This window comes from Neolamprologus multifasciatus, chromosome 10 (assembly GCF_963576455.1).
Source record: "Neolamprologus multifasciatus chromosome 10, fNeoMul1.2, whole genome shotgun sequence".
In the NCBI taxonomy this organism is placed as follows: domain Eukaryota; kingdom Metazoa; phylum Chordata; class Actinopteri; order Cichliformes; family Cichlidae; genus Neolamprologus; species Neolamprologus multifasciatus.
In genome coordinates, this window is record NC_140448.1 from 23,746,014 (window position 1) to 23,764,470 (window position 18,457).

The 18,457-nt window shown below is 39.7% G+C and overlaps 1 protein-coding gene across 2 annotated transcripts in view; it reads left to right on the top strand.

The window, feature by feature from the left end:
• jade2 (jade family PHD finger 2) overlaps nucleotides 1–18,457 on the top strand; it is a 226,654-nt gene that overhangs the window by 168,408 nt on the left and 39,789 nt on the right. For both annotated transcript variants that reach the window (XM_085175897.1, XM_085175896.1), the window contains exon 11: nucleotides 14,187–14,304. In XM_085175897.1, the coding sequence (XP_085032023.1) occupies nucleotides 14,187–14,304 (118 nt within the window). The remainder of the gene's footprint in view (nucleotides 1–14,186; nucleotides 14,305–18,457) is intronic.

Genomic DNA, 18,457 nt, shown 5'->3' on the forward strand with positions numbered 1-18,457 from the left:
CTTTTTTAAAGACCCGAGTTAGTGAAGTCACTTTGTTATTGCTATTTCCTTCAGACTTTTTCTTGCAGAACTTTTTTGTAGATAAAACAGTCAGATTTAATTTTGCTTAGGGATTTTTTGGCGTGATGTGCAGCACAGTGCTGTTTTCTTTGGCTACAAGTGGAAATAAAAGCACCAAAATGTTTGGTATCAGTTATTGGATTATTGTAAGAATGTATGTTATTCGCCAGATCTGTCTGTTTCAAAAGCTTTAAAATTACTGTTTCCTTGTAGGAAGCAGATTCAACAATCTATTAATCAGTCCACCTTCTGGCCAGTTGGCCAGTGAAAGTGACATGTTCTCTCTCTCATTTTTGTTCTGCTTCTGTATCTACTCAGGAAGCATTAGGCTTACTGTAATACACACGTTACAACAACTGTGGTTAGTCTGTTAGTCACAGTATAGCACAAGGATAAGTGTAAAAAAAAAAAAAAAGAGTTTTAGCAGCAGTATAAACCATGATTCAGCGTCTTGCATCTTTAGCAGCAATCACTTTTTGTGGGACTTTTTTGTTTACAACACTGCTTTGGTTCAGTGAAGTTTGTGGGTTTTTTGTGCACAGCTCTCTTAAGGTCCCGCCACTGGATTTCAGTCGTGTTGAGGTCTGGACTTGAGCTGGGCCATTGCAACACCTTTTTCAGTTGTAGCTTTTTGGTTGTAGATTTGCTGCTGTGCTTGAAGTCAATTGTCCTGTTGTGTAACCCAGTTTCGGCCAGACTTCAGCTGTCAGACAGATGTCTTTGCGTTTGACTCTAGAAGTCTGCAAAATTCAGTTTTTATGACAATGACAGTTTTTATGAGTTGTTTGTGCTGATATGCTGTGCTTGGTTTATTATGGCTACTTTATGTTGTTTTCTCCATAGGACTTTATGTCAGAAGTCTTGTAGTATGTTCAGACGCAACTTTGCAAACCTAAGCCATGTTCTTGTTAGAGAGCAGAGGCTTTCTGGTGGGGACCTGTCCAAAGAACATCTACTTCTCCACTCATTTTCTAATTGTGCTGTCTTGAGTGTTAACATTTAACATGCTAACTGAGGCCTGTAGCGATGAAGATGTAACTCTATGAACATTGCTCCACTCCTGAGAAGACTATGGTATTGTTTTATCACACAGCTTAACAAACTGCCCAAACTTTTGCTTTAATAGAGGTGCTCACACGATTATAGCATCCTGTACAGCATTAGTATACACCATCTTTTCTCTTGCCTTGAGCAACAGTAGCTGTCATTCAATATTTATCAGCTCCAAGTCCAACATGATCAGCTCAGTTTGACTCACGATGGCACGGCAATGCTGACACAACAGCACACACACGTACAAGTGCAAACGACAGCATCGTCCAGTGCTCCGCAGGCTCTACAGGGATTCAGAGGAGGACTTAATCTAGCTTTAGGGCTCTCTTTGAGAGCCTCTCTGGTTTCAGAAACAAGTCTCTGAGAGACATGAGTCAAACACAGTGGTGAAGTCGAAGGCTTGAGCTGAAACTGGGTAAGCTTGGTAAATCCAAGGGGAACTGCAGTTTCAGGTGATAATTATGTTCCAAGATTCATCACTAAAGTGACCCCTGCCTGGATTTTCACATTAACAAAGACCTGCCAGTCACCAAGTCAGCGTTTTTGCTGGTTGTTGCACAAGTGCATGCAGCTTGCTTTGAGCCAGTGATTTGATCTGTTTTTAAATAATCGTCTTCATCATTAAGTGTTCAAATAGATATGAACAGGAACTCACCTCACACACACACAATCCCAGCACTCTATCCTACACACTTGAGCAACATGTGACAAATTGATTACTTGATTACACTTGCGATCACAGCAGAGCTCTGTCTGAAACAAGCTGTCTACATTTAAATACACGCTCCACTTTAATCATTCCAGTTGGGATTGTCTTGTTAGTAATTAACCCAGGCTCTACATATTGGGGTTGGGGTGATATTGGGCCAATTAAAGATCAATAATCCTGATCTTTAGCTGGCTGCTTCCTCACAGTGGTGTCTGTGTATTTCAGGGTGAGTGAGCAGTCGATGACGCTCATTAGTAAGCAGCACAGGTCAATATAGTGAGAGCTGAGAGGGTCAAATCAATATGGATCTGAGCTGGAAGTTAGTTGGAGAAGTAAAGAAAGAAAGTGTTATCTTCTTTGTTTCTTGGCTCATTTCTGCTTTTCTTCTCTGACTTTTTTGTTTCACCCAAATTTTGTTTTATCAGTCTTTGGCTGAGCTGTGAAACTCGAAAAAAACAAAACAAGCTTTGTTGTTATCCTTGGATCAGTTCTTTACTTTTTTTTGTCTTTTTGATTGTACTGGATTCCCGCCTCCCTGTCTGTCTTTGTAAGTATCTAGTCACAGTAATTTGCCACATGTGCGTCACATATTACTTAAGTCGTTAGCATGAAATCCATTTTTACAGACCCTTAGAGACGCGCACACACACACACGCATCCCCACATACAGGCGGATGTTCCTGTTTTCACACACACACACATTCATTCAATCTCTGCCCCCCCCCCCCGGGTTTTTATCTCTATCTCAGAGATCACTTTGGGAATTAGTTCAGACTTAAATAGGTCCTGCCTTTTTCCCGGGGGCAGCACACACATGGATACACACTGTCTTCCTCAGACCTAAACACAAACACAGCAGCTGAATGAGGGAAACAGAGGCACTCATTTCCTGTTTGTTTTTTTTCTTCCACCCACCTTGATATTCTGTATCAGACAACCTGATTTGAAATGTCAAAACTAAAAAGCCCTAAATATCGTAGTTTTAATTGGTGGTTGAGGTGTACAGGTTGGAGGAGGAGATCATTACTGATGCCGCTGGAACTGTTTCCTAATAAATAAAACATTTTCAGGTTTTGTTTTCGTTAGTGTAAACTTAGCATTGCATATAGTTAAGAGAAGGCAAACACATAAATAAACTTTACTTTTTAAAACCTGTTTTATACATATTTCATTATAGATCAATGGACAAAACTTTGACATTTTTATAAAATAATGTTTTAAAATACAGAAAACTGTTCAAAATATATTTTGTTTGTATTTGAGCCCCAGCAAAAAAAAAAGAGTAATCTGTTACTTAAGTATTGAACAGTTATTAAAAACTGTGTGCCAACGTCTCCTGCAGGTAGGCTGCAACTTAACATTTCACACCAAATAGATAAATACATAATAGTAATTAAGTTTTGATAATTAAGTGCTGCCCTTCATTTATTTTATCTGGAACATCTTGTATCTCGTCCCTGTCGTGGAACGTACTGGTCTACGTCCACAGCATCGGCGTCCACGTGCAAATCCAAATCCAAAAAACAAAAATGTCAAGAGCATGCCAGAGCAACGGGGTAGAGATAACTGTCTAAATATCTATATCTCTCTCTCTCTCTCTCTCTCTCTCTCTCTCTCTCTCTCTCTCTCTCTCTCTCTCTCTCTCTCTCTCTATATATATATATATATATATATATATATATATATATATATATATATATATATATATATATATATATATATATATATATATATATATATATAACTATAACTATATACTGTAACTGTAAACTGCATAACAATGTTGGCCAACCACAAACCTAAAAACAATAAGACGGTTGCACAAAAAGGGAGATAAAGGTTTGCACTTTTGATGTTACAAGACAAAATTTCCATTTTTTTCAAAATTTTCACTTTGGAGGAAGTTTTAAAAGAGCTCCCTTTTCTGTAAACAAAATTCCAAAGACTTATTTACCAAAATACAGAGAAGTATCACGGCCTTGGGAAACTGCAGCTTTCCCCGGCTACTCGTAAAGGACATGAACTAAAGCTTCTTTTGGCTGCTTTTTTATTCACAAGAGGTTGCCACAGCAGATGGATCTGTATGGTTGATGTCGCACAGATTTTTATACCGGATGCCCTCCTTGACACAACCCTCACAGGGATTTGTCTCCTCCTGTTCTCGAACTACTGATCTTTCGCATTAGGCGAATGTGTCAACCACTGTACTTCCGAATCACTACTCGCAGGACCATGACTACAAATTGAAAAATAGATAATGAAGTTGGGTTTTTTTGTATTTGTACTGTATGCTTTTGTGTTTCACTAAGTATTTAATAGTAGAAATGGTGAACTTTAGGTTGCTTAAACTTACACCATTGACCAGAAATGTCTGTGAAGGTTCTCAGTCCATTGACCAAAGTGTCACAGTCCGGCTGAGGCAGACTGTAAGGAGTGAAGAAGGTGGACCCAAAACGAGCCGTTTATTAAAGTCTGGACTTGGGAATATAAAGAGAAGGGCAGAACTAAATAATAATCTAAACTGGGTGAGCTAAACATAACAAAACCCTGGAACATGGACATAGATGCAGAAACATGGTTAATAATCTTGGAAGCATGACATGGAAACAACGTAAGGTAACAGACGCTGGGACAAGGAATGAATGAACACACACAGACTAAAAGCACACAGGAGGTGATCAGGGGAAGTGGAAACACATGGGGAAACAGCTGACACAAATTGAACATAACGTCACAGTGGAAGAGTGAAACTAAACACAATGAACATAGAAACACAACTCTTCAAATTAAAACAGGAAACATGAGAAACAGACGTGACAATACAAACTTGACAACCTGAAATACATGAGACTAACCAGAAGACGTAAGTGAAACATAACTAGATTAAACTTGAGGCAACTAAATAATGACCCTAGAACTTAACATTATTTTCAAAATACAGCAAAAGAGATCAAAAACCAAATGAAAGCGCTGGCTCACAGAGTGCGGCCACTAAACTTGCAAACAGGCAGGCAGCCTCACCAAAACCTTGCAGATCGCCAAAATCAACAGGCTGCTAGTAAGAGAGAGGGCTAATGTTTATTAATATAGGATGTATGGATATACATTAGTGTGAATCCCAAAGCACAAGCACACTTAGCCTTAAGTAAGACCGATTTCACATGCTCTGGCACCGTACAGTCAGCCTAAATGCACATTAGCCCGTTCCTAACTCTTAGCTGATGCTCTCGCTTTGCCTCTAAATCTAATCGGGGGTCAAATTATCATATCGTGTAGATTCCTTGTACATCTGGCTTTCATAAGAGCCCGTGCATAGCTGCTGTTGTGTAATGTTTGTTATGCTTGTTATTGGAGCGTTGTTGACGCCCACACTTCCATTCTAAATAAGAGCGTTGGCGTGCATTATTCTAAAGAGTCCTTGTAGGTGTGGTATTGTCTTTGTTTGTTGACTTTGATAAGCAGTATACAGCGTCGATGGACACCGTCGTGTCAGCGTAATCCGGCTTTACTGTAAAAAAGTCATTTTACGTGTGTGTACCTGTGCCTTCTATATTTTGTAGATGGCAAATTATATTTTTAACCCATTCATTTTTAAGTGCAAGCATGCATTTTACATTTACATTACATTTTACAGCATATTTATTTCTTTTTTGTTAAGAGATTCAATCTCAAGTATTGTTTGCCGATCGCAGTTGTGCTTTGAGTTTTGAGAAGGCTACAGAAGATTTCCATATTTCAACCTGTTCTGCAGCGTTTTCTCAACCCGTGGAAGTGTGTTTAAAAATGGGCAGTATTTGGATGAGCGAGCATGGCGCTCTCCTGCCAGATGACTCATGATGAATTTAATAGTTGATAACAGACCGTCTGTGTGTTTGAGGAGGGAACATAAACAGGCAGCGAGTGATATATGTGCATATAGTTTGTGTACAATCATTTGTGTGGGTGTGCATTTGTTGTCAGGACAGTAGCGGTGTGGCGAGTGCAGGAAAAGGTGATGATACACACAGAGAGGGGGGATGACAGAGCCTTGCATTGTGAAGGTTAAAGAGCAAGGGAGAGATATGGATAGGCGGTGGCTTTGCTCAGCAGAGTTAATACACTTGTAATGCTGATTATCTCCAGCCTGTCGTGTCATGGATGGATGACAAAGGAGGGAGGTAGCTTTAGCTGTCGAGGGATTAAGGGACGGAGGATGGATGAACCAGCACGAGGAGTTGTAGATGGATGCTTTCAGCCGAAAGGTCCATTTTGTCTGTCATTTATCGAACGTTATTGTAAATCAAGTGTTGGGTGTTGCATTGATAAGCAAATGTTACCACTTTTATTTTATTATTCATATCTCGGCCCGTGTACCTGCCAGAAAGCTAATTGTCTGTCAAGTTTAATTTTCAGTGGACAAATTAACGAACGACCGGTCTCCAAAAATGTGTCATATTGACTCTGTCATGACAAATGGTGATGAATCAGAACGTCTCTCCTGACTAGGGAAGAAAAAAGGCTTTTAAAATCGCCCAAAAGAGGACGTGAGTGGGTTGTTTTTTTTTTATTCTTTTCCCGGATATCATTGTGGAAATTGTCTTTGTAGTCATTTCCCGACGTGTCGGGTAGATAAACACGTTCACAAGCCATCTGCATTTTCAAATGAAACCCTCACGGCATTTAAAAGGTCATGTTGTTTTATTGCTTCACGCTGGCGAGATTATCCAAAGACAAACAGTCGTCCCTGATAACTGATGTTTTTATAAACTGCAACAGCCGCACATCTCTCTTTATCAGGAGAGGAAAAACAGTGAAATCATCAGCTTCTCGATCCTGACGAGAGAGCTGTTCTGCTTTCCTTTCATTGTCTCCGTCTCATGCGACTGAGGTTTTCAAGTGTCCTTGTCCAGCGGTTAGCTAGTCCAAAGACCAATTTCGTAACCTTTTGTGCTGACAAACAAAATTAACTCTACACGTCTTGTCAGATTTGTGTCTGTGGATCAACACGTCTGAATGAGACGGACACATTTGTACTTAAGGAGGAGGAAAAACTGACTTGAGGTTGAGGGCAGTATTTAAAAAAGGGGCAGGGAGAGCTGGTAAAGGGCAGGAGGTTCCAGCAGGCAGTGGAGTAAGGGAAGCAAGAACATTTCCTAAGATACTAAAAAAAACATGGTAAAATAAAATGAATATAAAAAGTAATTACAAAATACAAAACTATAATAACTCAGCCTAGCGTGCTGGACAGACCTTAGTGAAATAAATGAATTTAGTCCTGGATGTGACTGTTTGCCAGCCTCCTTCACTTCTCAGTAGAATTCATTTCTCATCAGTCTGTGCAACAGAGCCGACCAATAACAAGGAAACTTATAGCTCTCTTTCTGCGCTTCACACATAACAATAACCTGGAGTTGTGATGGATTGTGTGATCTTCTGGTTATTATTGAAAACCCTTCCGTTTGGTTCAGTATGACTTTGCTTAAACAAGAAAGTTGAAAAACTACTAGCCTTAATATAAAGGTATGAAGAAGAGGGCTAGAGGAAATTGCTAACACGTGGAGGTAAAGCAAAGCACAAAACAAGCAAGCAAACAAACACCAAGATGCGGCTTATTTGTTATTTTACTCCAAAATCCCCTCATCTGTCAATGCTCTCCCCTTTCCTTACCCACCCCGCTTCCCCACCCCTCATCCTGCTCTCCACTCCCCTGTCATGTTTGCAGGCAGAGGTGGTTGTTTTTGAAAACAGACACACAGTGTCCTAATCAAAGCCAGGCTCTGCACATTGTGTCCCAGTTGAGCAGCTATTTTTATCCGCACTGCTCTAACACAGGGATGGAATGGGTCAGATAGGCCAGGCTGACGAATCCGTCAAGACCAACGGAGACTGTAAACAGTCAGCCGGCAGGACTGCCAGCGCACACGAACACACACCTACACACAGCTGCCCCCGTTTAAGTAAACAAGTAAACTGATAATGCCAATCAAAGATCATTCTCTGTCCTGCATCTTTGTCTTGTGCTGACCCACGTGAGTGCAGGTAGCTCCAGTCCAGGATGTGGATTCGTGTTCCTACCAGTACAAAACGTCGCTGCGTGTGGTTACATGTTGGCTGTATTGGTAGTGCTGCCTCTTAAATACCTGCCTTTGTGACTTTCTTTCTCTCATGCACAAACACACACGCGCACGCACACATAGGATGCTGACACACACACATAAATGTACTTAGAGACCCATGATTACTGATGCACCGTTGTGAGAGAAAGCCAATTGGCAGAGATCCAGTTTCTGGCTTGTTAGTTTGAGACTCAAGTAGTCTGGCTTGGACCCAATTAGTTTTTCTCCTTTTCTATGCACAGATGACAATTGTGCTGTATACCGCAACAAAACTGGAAATCAACATAACACTGGTACATTTTATATGACATAAGGGATGTCGGTGCCTATAATAGTTCTTACTGCAGATTCCTGCTGTCAGAGCAACAGGGAATAGCATCTATAAGCGCATTAAACTGCTCTAAACAGTATGCACGGCACATGGTGTTTGGTTTACAGAGCAGCAGCCGTGTTAGTCTCGTGGTAAATGCATGCAACCACAATGTATATGGTTCAAATACATTCATTATGGCCCAACTTATTGTTTCCTGTTACTCTCTGTTCTGAAATCGTGGTTTAAATTACCATCATTGCTGTGGTTTACAAACTATGGGGCGCTTATAACGAGGGAAAAACTATAACGTGAATTTAAATTGAATAGATGTGATCTTTCTTTGATATTCAGTCAGCTGATCTTTGATTACTTCAAATTCAACGTGGATCCTCAGAAAAAGGGGCTCTTGTGGAAAGTCATGATTTAAACTATGAGCTGCTGATAATAACCGGCTGTTGTGGTTTGTTTGTTTTATAGTGTAAAACAGAATTAGCTGAAAACAAGTTGGTGCAGCAAAACCAATTGGGACGTTATTAATATTAGATTATCTGAGGGATAAAGTGTAAGTATAACCAGGGCTGCACACAAGTGGCCCGCAGGTGCGCATGCGCTGTCAAAATAAAAGACGCACCAGATAAGAAGTTGCAACGCGTGTTTGCGTGCATAAGATTTTCTGGAGGAGGACAGACATTTGTTTAGAACTTTTAAAGATGTTGAAGATGTCGAAGATGCAAGCTCCTTTAAGCAATTACTTTGGTGTTCCTCCACCTCCAAAGAAATGTCAGAACCGCAAAAAAAGCGTGTATTCTCGGAAAAGTGGTTGCAGGAGGTGAGCTGGCTTCAAACAAATGATGAACGCACAGAGATGTGGTGCAGAATATACCGTGAAAATCCCACTCTATAGGACAAAAACAGTGCCTTTTATATGTACGCAAACGCGCGTTGCAACTTCTTATCTGGTGCGTGTCTTTTATTTTGACAGCAAATGCGCACCTGCTCAGGGGTGCACATATCTTTCTAATGTCAAACCCAGGAGTGGGTCTCATGTGCAGAGTTAAGAAGTACTGCAACGAGTCATGAGAAAAACTATGGACTTCCCATGACTCAGTAGCTTGTAAAACCACCTCTTTAAGTAATTGTTTTATGACCTTATTAGTCTCTTATATCATTGTGGAAGCATTTTAGCCCACTCTTCTTTACACCGATCTCAGTTCATTGAGGTTTCGGCCATTTGCTTATTCACACTTCTCTTAAAGTCCTGCCTCAGCTTTTCAGTCACGCTGAGATCTGGACTTTGACTGGACGATGTTAACACCTTGATGAGGACTGAAGAGTTCATGGTCGACTATGAAGTGTCCGGCTCCTGTGGCTGAAAAATAAGCCCAAATCATCACCCCTCCACCATTGTGCTTGACAGCTGGTATGAGGTATTTGTGCTGATATGCTGTGTTTAGTTTTCTCCAAACGTGGTGCTGTGCATTATGGCCAGACATCTGTGCTTTGGTCTTGTCTATCCCAAGGACTTTGTTCCACAATTTTGCTGTACATGCACAATGTCAATAAAACGCTATTCTATTGTATTCTATTCAGAGTCTTACAGTTTTCCAGATGCAACTCTGCGAACGTAACCCATGATGCCATGTTCTTCTTAGACAGAAGAGGCTTTCTCATGGAAAATTGGAAGCTGTCTTGAATTCTTTCCGCTTGCAAATAAGCATTCTCATTGCAGGATAAACCTCCTCCAAGGAGGCAGCTCACTCTCTGGGCAGTGTTTACTTTTCAGAGTGCAGGATTGTATTTTGTATATATTCATTTTGTTTCCTCAAGTTGTTGTTGTGTTGTATTTAAACAGCTTTAACCTGGTACTCTAATGTACATGTAAAGTCAATCAAAATCATCATATGTAGTTCCCTATATAGTTATATGTTAGTACCAACAATGGCAGTAACTCTAGCATAATAGCATTATTATCACTTTGGCCTTGAAGGAGAGGTCATAGGTCAGATGTGATATTTTAAATCTTTATATAGTTTTTTCTGTATGTTGACATTAAGGTTTTTAAAAAAAAAAAAATCAGTTTTCATCCAATAAATCATTAAGTTGACCTTAAAGACCTCTGTGGAAATGAGTCGAATTTGAATGGATTGTGAACATGACCCCACTCTACACCCCCGCAAAGTTTGATCAGAATTCCAAACTTTTCGAGTTATCGTGTTTACAGACATAATAATGACGCAGACACGCTCACAAATGCTAACGAAACCATAACCTCCATAGCAGAGGTAATGATGGACCGTGAATTGTTTGAAAATGACCTTGTAACCCTTCCCTGGAGAGCAACAATGGCTGCTCTAATCGCTGCTGACGTTTTTCCTCCTTGGCATTGTGTTAACCCACACAGGCTTTACTTTTCAGTCGTGCTAGTTTTGGTACTAATGTGCATCGAGATAAGAAAGAAGATCAATAGAAAACGAATTTTAAGAAAAGATAAGCCAACTTAAAATTGAAACACTTGTTTCTGTTTTATGTTTAGTGGATTTTTAAATCAAAAGCCTCAGAAGGAAAAGTAAGAACACGGGTCCAGTGATCTATAATGAGATGTAAAGTACTTTGTAGCTGGATAACTCGGTTCATAACTAGAAATTTGCCTTTGCTCTCTCACTGAAATGAGTATGGAGCAAATGTTTGTTCAGATGCACTGGACATTTTCTCTTCTCATCATCTTACTCCTTCTCCCCTTTGAAACATACTGCTGGAGCATACACAGGCTCTGCCATCATTTTATCTGCAGATAGATTTATTGGTTAGCATTTAATAACTAAAGCTTTTTATGTATTTCTATATCTTTGAATCATATTTATGTACCTGTCTTTCTCAATGTATCCATCTCTTTCTGCCTGTTAGTCTAATTCTCAGCTATTTCATTTGCTTTCTTCTTCATCTTTTTTTTTAATGTCTTGCCAATACGAAACAGTAACACATGCATTTACAACCACAGATTTTCTTTGAACATCCATATGCGCATGACATAAACATGCATGCTCGCACATCCATCTTCCAGCTCAGCGCAGACACTAATGCGGTCATATACCGCTTGCAGGGCCATATGATAGTAATTTGGCAGAATGAAGGAGCACGAGGGCTCAGCTGGAGTTTGGGTTCGAGTGGAAGAAGATCGAGTTTGTTGGCAGGAAACAGGATGCCGCCTTTTGACTCTGTGACCGTGTCAGAAGCGGAGTGATGCACTATAAACCTCTGATATTATGACATGTATCATTTAAACCTCATGATTCTTTTGAAATGTGAATCTCTTTAGTTTCACGAAACACTAACAGACAGTTATTGATACTCGCAGAGCAACTTTAATGTTTGCTGGAGGCCATTTTCTCTCCATCTGATGGCTGTAATTCTAATGTGTACATTTGACTTTCCTCTAGGTCACCAACTTAAAAAAAAGAAAGAAAAAAGTCTGCATTGTGTTGCGTTTGCTGGCTTTAATTTTTGCTTCTCGAAGTGTTGCTGGACCAAACAGCATCTGACGCGTATTTGCTTTGCTTTGTCTCATATTCACAACTACTGTAACTAACATAGCAGTTCTTTTGGCGTGGTCTCGACCCAATTCTGTCAAAATCAGTTCAGAGTTTACTTTGGGTAATGTAGAGAAGCAAACACTGGTGAGTTTGGAAATGGAGATCTTATAACTTAGCTGTATATCATCGCTTTTGCAGACTCTCAGTGGTCTGTGATCACTCTGATTAGTTAACATTTGTTGCTTATAAGAATAACGCAATATTGGAAAAAGAGAAGGGTCTGTATAAATGATGAAAGTAGCTTATGCTTGTTTTATATATATAAGTGGCAATGTTCTAATAGCAAGCATAAACATTAGGGGTGGGGGAAAAAATTGATACTGTGTAGTATCGTGATATTTTGTTTGCTAATAATGTATCGATACAGGGACAGCAGAAATCGATATTTTGTTACAAAAAAGGTTTTGTAACAAAAAACTCTGACTTCAGAGCATGTTGATCCTTTTTCTGAGCAAGAATCCTGACATTCCTTCACTGTCCAAATGTGTTTCACTTTTGTTTTGGCAGCAATAAACATGACAGTTTACTTATTTTAATTTAAGACATGTTTTATTTTAATTAAGTTTAAAATGTTTTTATTTAATATAAAATTATATTTTGTTTTAATTTACTTTCAAATTCTTCAGTTGCTGAAGGGGCTGCATAGTTTTCATAAATTGCATAGTTCAGAATAGCTATAATTGTACCAGATGGTTGCATTCAGTTAAGTTGGACTAGACTGTAATACAAACCGTTCAGTTTGTCAACAATAAAACTGAAATGAGAGAAAGACTGAGTGTGAGACTTTGATATTAGATAAAATCAATATTGATAAAGTTTACCTTTATGTACAGAATCTGAATATCACAAAATATTTTATAAAATTGCAATAATATTGTATCGTGCGTTAAGTATTGTGATAATATCGTATCGTGGGATGTATGGTGATTCCCACCTCTAATCAACATAAAGTATACAAAGGTTATATAATACCAGCTACCCGTATGAACCAACTGTTGCACAAAAGCCAGATGAGAGCACTGCTAACATGGTTACATTGACACATAAAACAAGAGCCTGATATCATTAACTAATACTTAATACATGCTTTTTATAACCTCTAGTCTCTCACTTACTCCGGTGTGTTTCTTATTAGGATTAGCCCGGCTTCCATAGCTCGCCTACAGCTGGTGCAAAAAGCCGCCAATCGATTTTTAACTGGCACAAGCAAGCGAGGGCACATTACTTCAATTCTGACTTCCCTTTACTGGCTTGCAGTTTGTTTGCAAATCCATTTAACTTTTTTTTTTTGCTTGTTTGTTTGTTTTGTTTTTATGGTTTTATGTATTGCAAATAGGAACAATTTGCAGCTGCAGCTCCAAAACAGTGGAAAGTTTTGCCATTGCACATGAGACGTGCTCCTTCACCTGCTGTCTTTAAATCTTTTTTAAAAACGCTCTTTTATTTCCTGACTTTCGATTTAGTGTCATTTGTTGACTATGAATTTTATGTTACTCTTTTATGTGCATTCATTATTACCTTCTACAGCTTGTATGCGTCCCTAGAACTTTTACTCTCTGGGCTGTTTTTGTCTTATAGGTTTGGTTTTGTTGTTTGGTCAGACCTATTTTTCTTTAAATGCTTTATAAAGAAAGTGATATAATAATGGAAATGGGGGGCTAGCGCCTGTACCAGCTGTCGTGGGGTATTTCAAGCAATAATTTGAAACATCCCACAGGTTTTCTGGTCCGATGCGTCCTAGTTAGTGGCTCATTCTTCCTTCATTTTGTGGTTTAATGGTGGCCCCCAAACCGTTAAAAAGAAGAAGAAATTTGTATTTTTGACAAAAATAAAATATTCACCTTAGCTATTTGACTTTTTTAATAACCTAATGACTGTTCAGATATTCAAAATCACACCTATGTCTAGGATGTCGACATGCTTGGGCTGTCATGTGTTCTGCAGGTGCTGTTGTCATATGAATACACTTAATGCTTAATAGCATGCCATTATTATAAAGTGTTGCCTATTTTACATTTCATTGGCATTTCCTTGTACTGTTCACAAGTCAGTTCACTATTAAACATGTACTTAACACAAATATTATATAAAATAATGTGCAAATAATAATTAATTTGTAGCACCAATCATGCAGGTCTGCTACCATTAGCCAGGTTGTGCTCGAGCACTCGTGCTTCCTTGTCATCCAAGTCATCTTATTTTTTTTGTTTTTGAGGCGACTTTTGTTGTGATTTGGCGCTATATAAATAAAATTGAATTGAATTGAATTGTTTTTTTTGGCTGATCTTTTCACTGCATCATGATGAATTATGTTGCCCGTGCACAAGCCCCTAGTTATAGCTACTGCTCCTCTTCCTGTGTTTCAGGTGCGCAATCTGTGCTACATGGTGACACGGAGGGAGAAAATGAAACACACCCTCTGTGACCTCCAGGAGAAGATCTTCCACCTTCAGATACAACTGCTGGAAGAGGACATGGCTGGAGGTAAGGGTGAGACAAAATGTGAGCATGCGTCTCCACTCATCTAATTGCAGCCATCTAAACTTACCAATATAAAAAGCCTGTTACCTTTCACCCACTCGAGCTCTGTAGCCAATGCCGCCAACACGTACTCTATCCTTCCACCACCCCCCTTTACCCCCCGAAAAAAGTACAATTTGGAAAGCTCAAGTGTATAACAGTTACATCCAAGCCCTTGCTGCCTGAGTGTGGTGGGTGGATAGTTTTGGAAATGGCCTGTCATCATTTTTGCACAGTAGGCCACACTTGACACCTGCACAGCAAAGAACACTGGAATAATAGTTCAGCCAGATATTGTGACACCAACCATCCACATAAATGGAGCTCGATTTTCTATCCACTCTACACAGATGACTGACCTTGGTGCATTTTGTGCAGATGCTCTGTGATGGAGAGCAGGAAGGATGAAGAAGGCTGCTTGAGTTGTTCCTGCTGTGGTGTTCAGATAACTGCTCACAGTGAGATTTACAGTCCTAGTGAAACATCCAGGTTAAATGGAGTCTATTTCTTTATATATTTGTATTCTCCTCACAGTTCCCCACTTGCTGTCTTCATCTAGAATTGTGGGTTTTTGTCTCTGTGGATTGTGGAAATATTAGAATTTCACCTGGAAATGAGTCCTTGGTAGAAGCATCACAGATTATTATACGCTGATTGATCCTTAGTGTAACTATTCCAGACCCAGACTGAGGACTTCACAGCTTGTGACGCCATTCGTAGAAATTGTGCAGTATGAATATTCGTATTTATAAAGTACCATTTCTCTTGGGTAGACCTGTACAGTTTTTGATGGTATAAAACAGGGAGGTTGAATTGTTGATGCATTTTGGTCTGTTTCAGATGTTTGCGTCTTATAATCCAGTGGTTCTAAAACTGCAGGGGGATAGAGCCACTGAAGGTGGCGCTTGGACAACCAGGAAAAAATTTGGATTAAAACAAAGTCCGCGTAGATTCAAGTCCCACAACCAGCCAGCCATCTTGGAATGAATTTGGACAGTTATTTTGAAGCCCGTGTCTAAATAAATGGAGAGAGAGTCATAACTTCAATTTCATGAGTCACAGAGAAATAAAATCTGCTTCTGAAATTTTATAACTTTGTGGCAAATGTATGTTTAAAAGGCACACAACCACAGTGGCATTTAAATCAAACAAGACTTAAGTGTAGACTTTCAGCTTTATTTCAAGGAGTCAATAGAAATATTACAATAACTGTTGAGGAATTACAGCAACTTGTAAACATTTCCAGCAGGTCAAAGGTGATTGAACGCTTGACAATTAAGTCGTTTCATGGGGATGGCTGCTCTGTACTCAGCCAAAGGCTGCAAAACCAATCAGACAGCACTTCACAGTACAAATGGATACTGGCTCAAAGCATACTGCAAAAGCAACCCGAGAGTTTCTCAAGGCAAAGAAACTGGATTTTCTTCAATGGCCAAGTCAGCTACCTGATCTCAGCCCAACAGAGCAGCTTTTCACTTACTAAAGGCAAAACTGAAGGCAGAGAACAAGCAAAGCAACTGAAGGCAGTTGCAGTAAAAGTCTGGCAGAGCATCTCAGGCAGGGAGGAAACCGCATTTGGTGATGTCCACGTGCTCTAGACTTCAGGCAGTCATTGACAATTTCATCCAAGTATTTAAAATTAGATTTCAAATTATTGAGCATCTGTAAAATGGGAGGCCGTGTATAAAAAGGACTCAAATTCCTAAACCGTTAATGCAATACTTTTGCTAAACTGCTGACCTAAAATTCAATTTGGATCCTTTTTCATTATTAATGATAAAAATGGAGCGATGTAGGGCTGGAACACTTTTCTGAAGTGGGGCATGACTTCAAACATTTGATGACCTCTGATGTAATCCTTCAAGACATGTTGAGATCAGTGCTGTCTGGATGTGCTACCATTTGTTGCAGGATACTCTGTTCTTGTTATTACTGCACATCACTCTAGTTTTGAGGTTGTTCTCGTGCTAAAAGCCTCCTTGATAGCACTTGATATGATGTATAAGACAGAACCTTAGTGACAGTTATCACTACAAACAGAGATTAGGGTTAAATAGTTATAGAACAAAAACAGTCGTTTAAATGTGTCATATTTGTTGCTATATTGCCATCCTGCTGGAAATTCTGATTTTTTTTTTGTTTAGTTTTTTTTTTTTATATTGATGATGTTTTAATAATAGTTGTTAAGAAATTACAGCGATCTGCATCTTTGTTGCTAAAAGGAAGCTTTTCAGTTCGAGGAGTCGTGACCTGCAGCTGTCATGGCGATGACAGTGAAAGCTTGTTGTCATGGTAATACCACTAACGTCTTGCTGGCATGGTAATGATAGTGAACTTCTGTCAGCCTGCTCCTGTGGCTGTGTGTGTGTGTGTGTGTGTGTAGTTGGAGTGTTGAGTTTGCAGTGCTCTTCGTTCCCGAAGAAGACTACACACACATTTACGCACTCAAGTAAATCGAATACGAACGCTTTCACTCTCTCTGTTTCTCAGTAACACACTCCCAAAGGCACACACACACACCTACACACACACACGCAGTGCAGAGCTCCTGACTCAGCAGATTGCTGCCATCAGGTACCAGGAGCTGTGCTGCTGGCACTAAACAGCCATATCTATTCACACTGCCACAGGAGTTAGATTAGAGAGAATAGTTGGTGTGTGTGTGTGCGTGTGTGCGTGTGTGTGTGTGTCAGGAAAAAAGAAAGAGCACCAGAGAGTGAAGGATGAGGTTGTCTGCTATAATGATTTGTCGTGTCTCTCAGCATCTTTGCCTTTTAGTATTTTCCACTCTCCATTTCTCTTTATCCTCTTCTTTAATTATTTTTTCTCCTCCATCTGTTTCCCTCTCTCCTTCTCTCATTTGCAGTCTCCTCTAAGGCTCGTATCTTCCTCGTCTGTCTCTTTCAGTTATGTTATTTTGGTTGTCTCATCTGACATCCTGTTTTAGTCAGTCCATCAGTTGTATCGGTCTGGCTTTCTTCCATTTAGACTGATTTCATGGCATTAAACGTAGGGCTGCTAGATTATGACAAAAATGATCATTATGATGACTTTGGTCAATAACTGTAAGACTGGTTATTTAATATTGTTATTTATGTAGTCACACAAGAAATTTTTTTGAATTGTAAAAATAAAAAATAAAAATAAAGATGACTAAGTAGAGAACAAGTGTCAGTTTCATACCGTGGAGTAGAAACTGACTTTGTTGGCATAAGGAGAGAGGAGACTGTGAGGCGGTGGTAGCCATGCAGAGAGTAACAAAGAAGCCTTCAGGTGAGCAAGCGCAACCATTAGTGATCCTTCAGCAGGTTCACCTGTTGAAACCTTTTACGATGTCTGGACGGGCTGGGCAGACCATAGGCCACCTCCTTCTGGCACCTTGGTTCCATCTGCACTTAAAGACTAATCAACAACATTTAAGGCTTCAGTTGCCAAGGTAACCCTTATTTAGCACCATTTCATATGACAGCCGTATCCTTAGGTCTCATTGGTAGCTGCTTCATTCACTACTCTGCGAGTTAAGAAAAATCTGGTTTCGTCATTGACTCCGTGTTGCTGGAAATTGCTTCCACTTTAACCGTCAGTGAACTTAGGCTTAGAGAAATTTAAAAGACTTATGTTAAGTCGTTATTAATCATGTTCAGTGGGCTCGTATCTTTGGCCAAATCACATGTGATTGCTTGTGTGTCTTTGTAAAATGGGTGAATACGCTGAATACACAAAAACGATGTACAGGCTCGTTTTTTGTGAACGTCTTGAGTTGATGTTGGACGATTCACGTTGGGAACCATAGCACTGTTTTTCTTGGCCTTCATGCATTCCTTATACTGGAGTTTGTAGTTTTCAGGCACTATCTGACTGCCATGGTTACAGTCATATTCAGTGGGAGCAATTTGGGGTTCAGTATTTTGCCCAAGGAAGCTCAGGAATGTGGACTGTCCAACACTCATTCTAGGCTGCGCATAAAGCATTTACAACTATAAGAATCAGGTTTTTCAGATACCCTTAGTTTCCCTTCCATAAACCGCTCCACTCTTACTCCCTTTATGGGCTTGTTTCCAGCTCCTTTAACTCTAAAACAGATCCACTACCCTCTGTCCGCCTGTCTGTCTCTCAT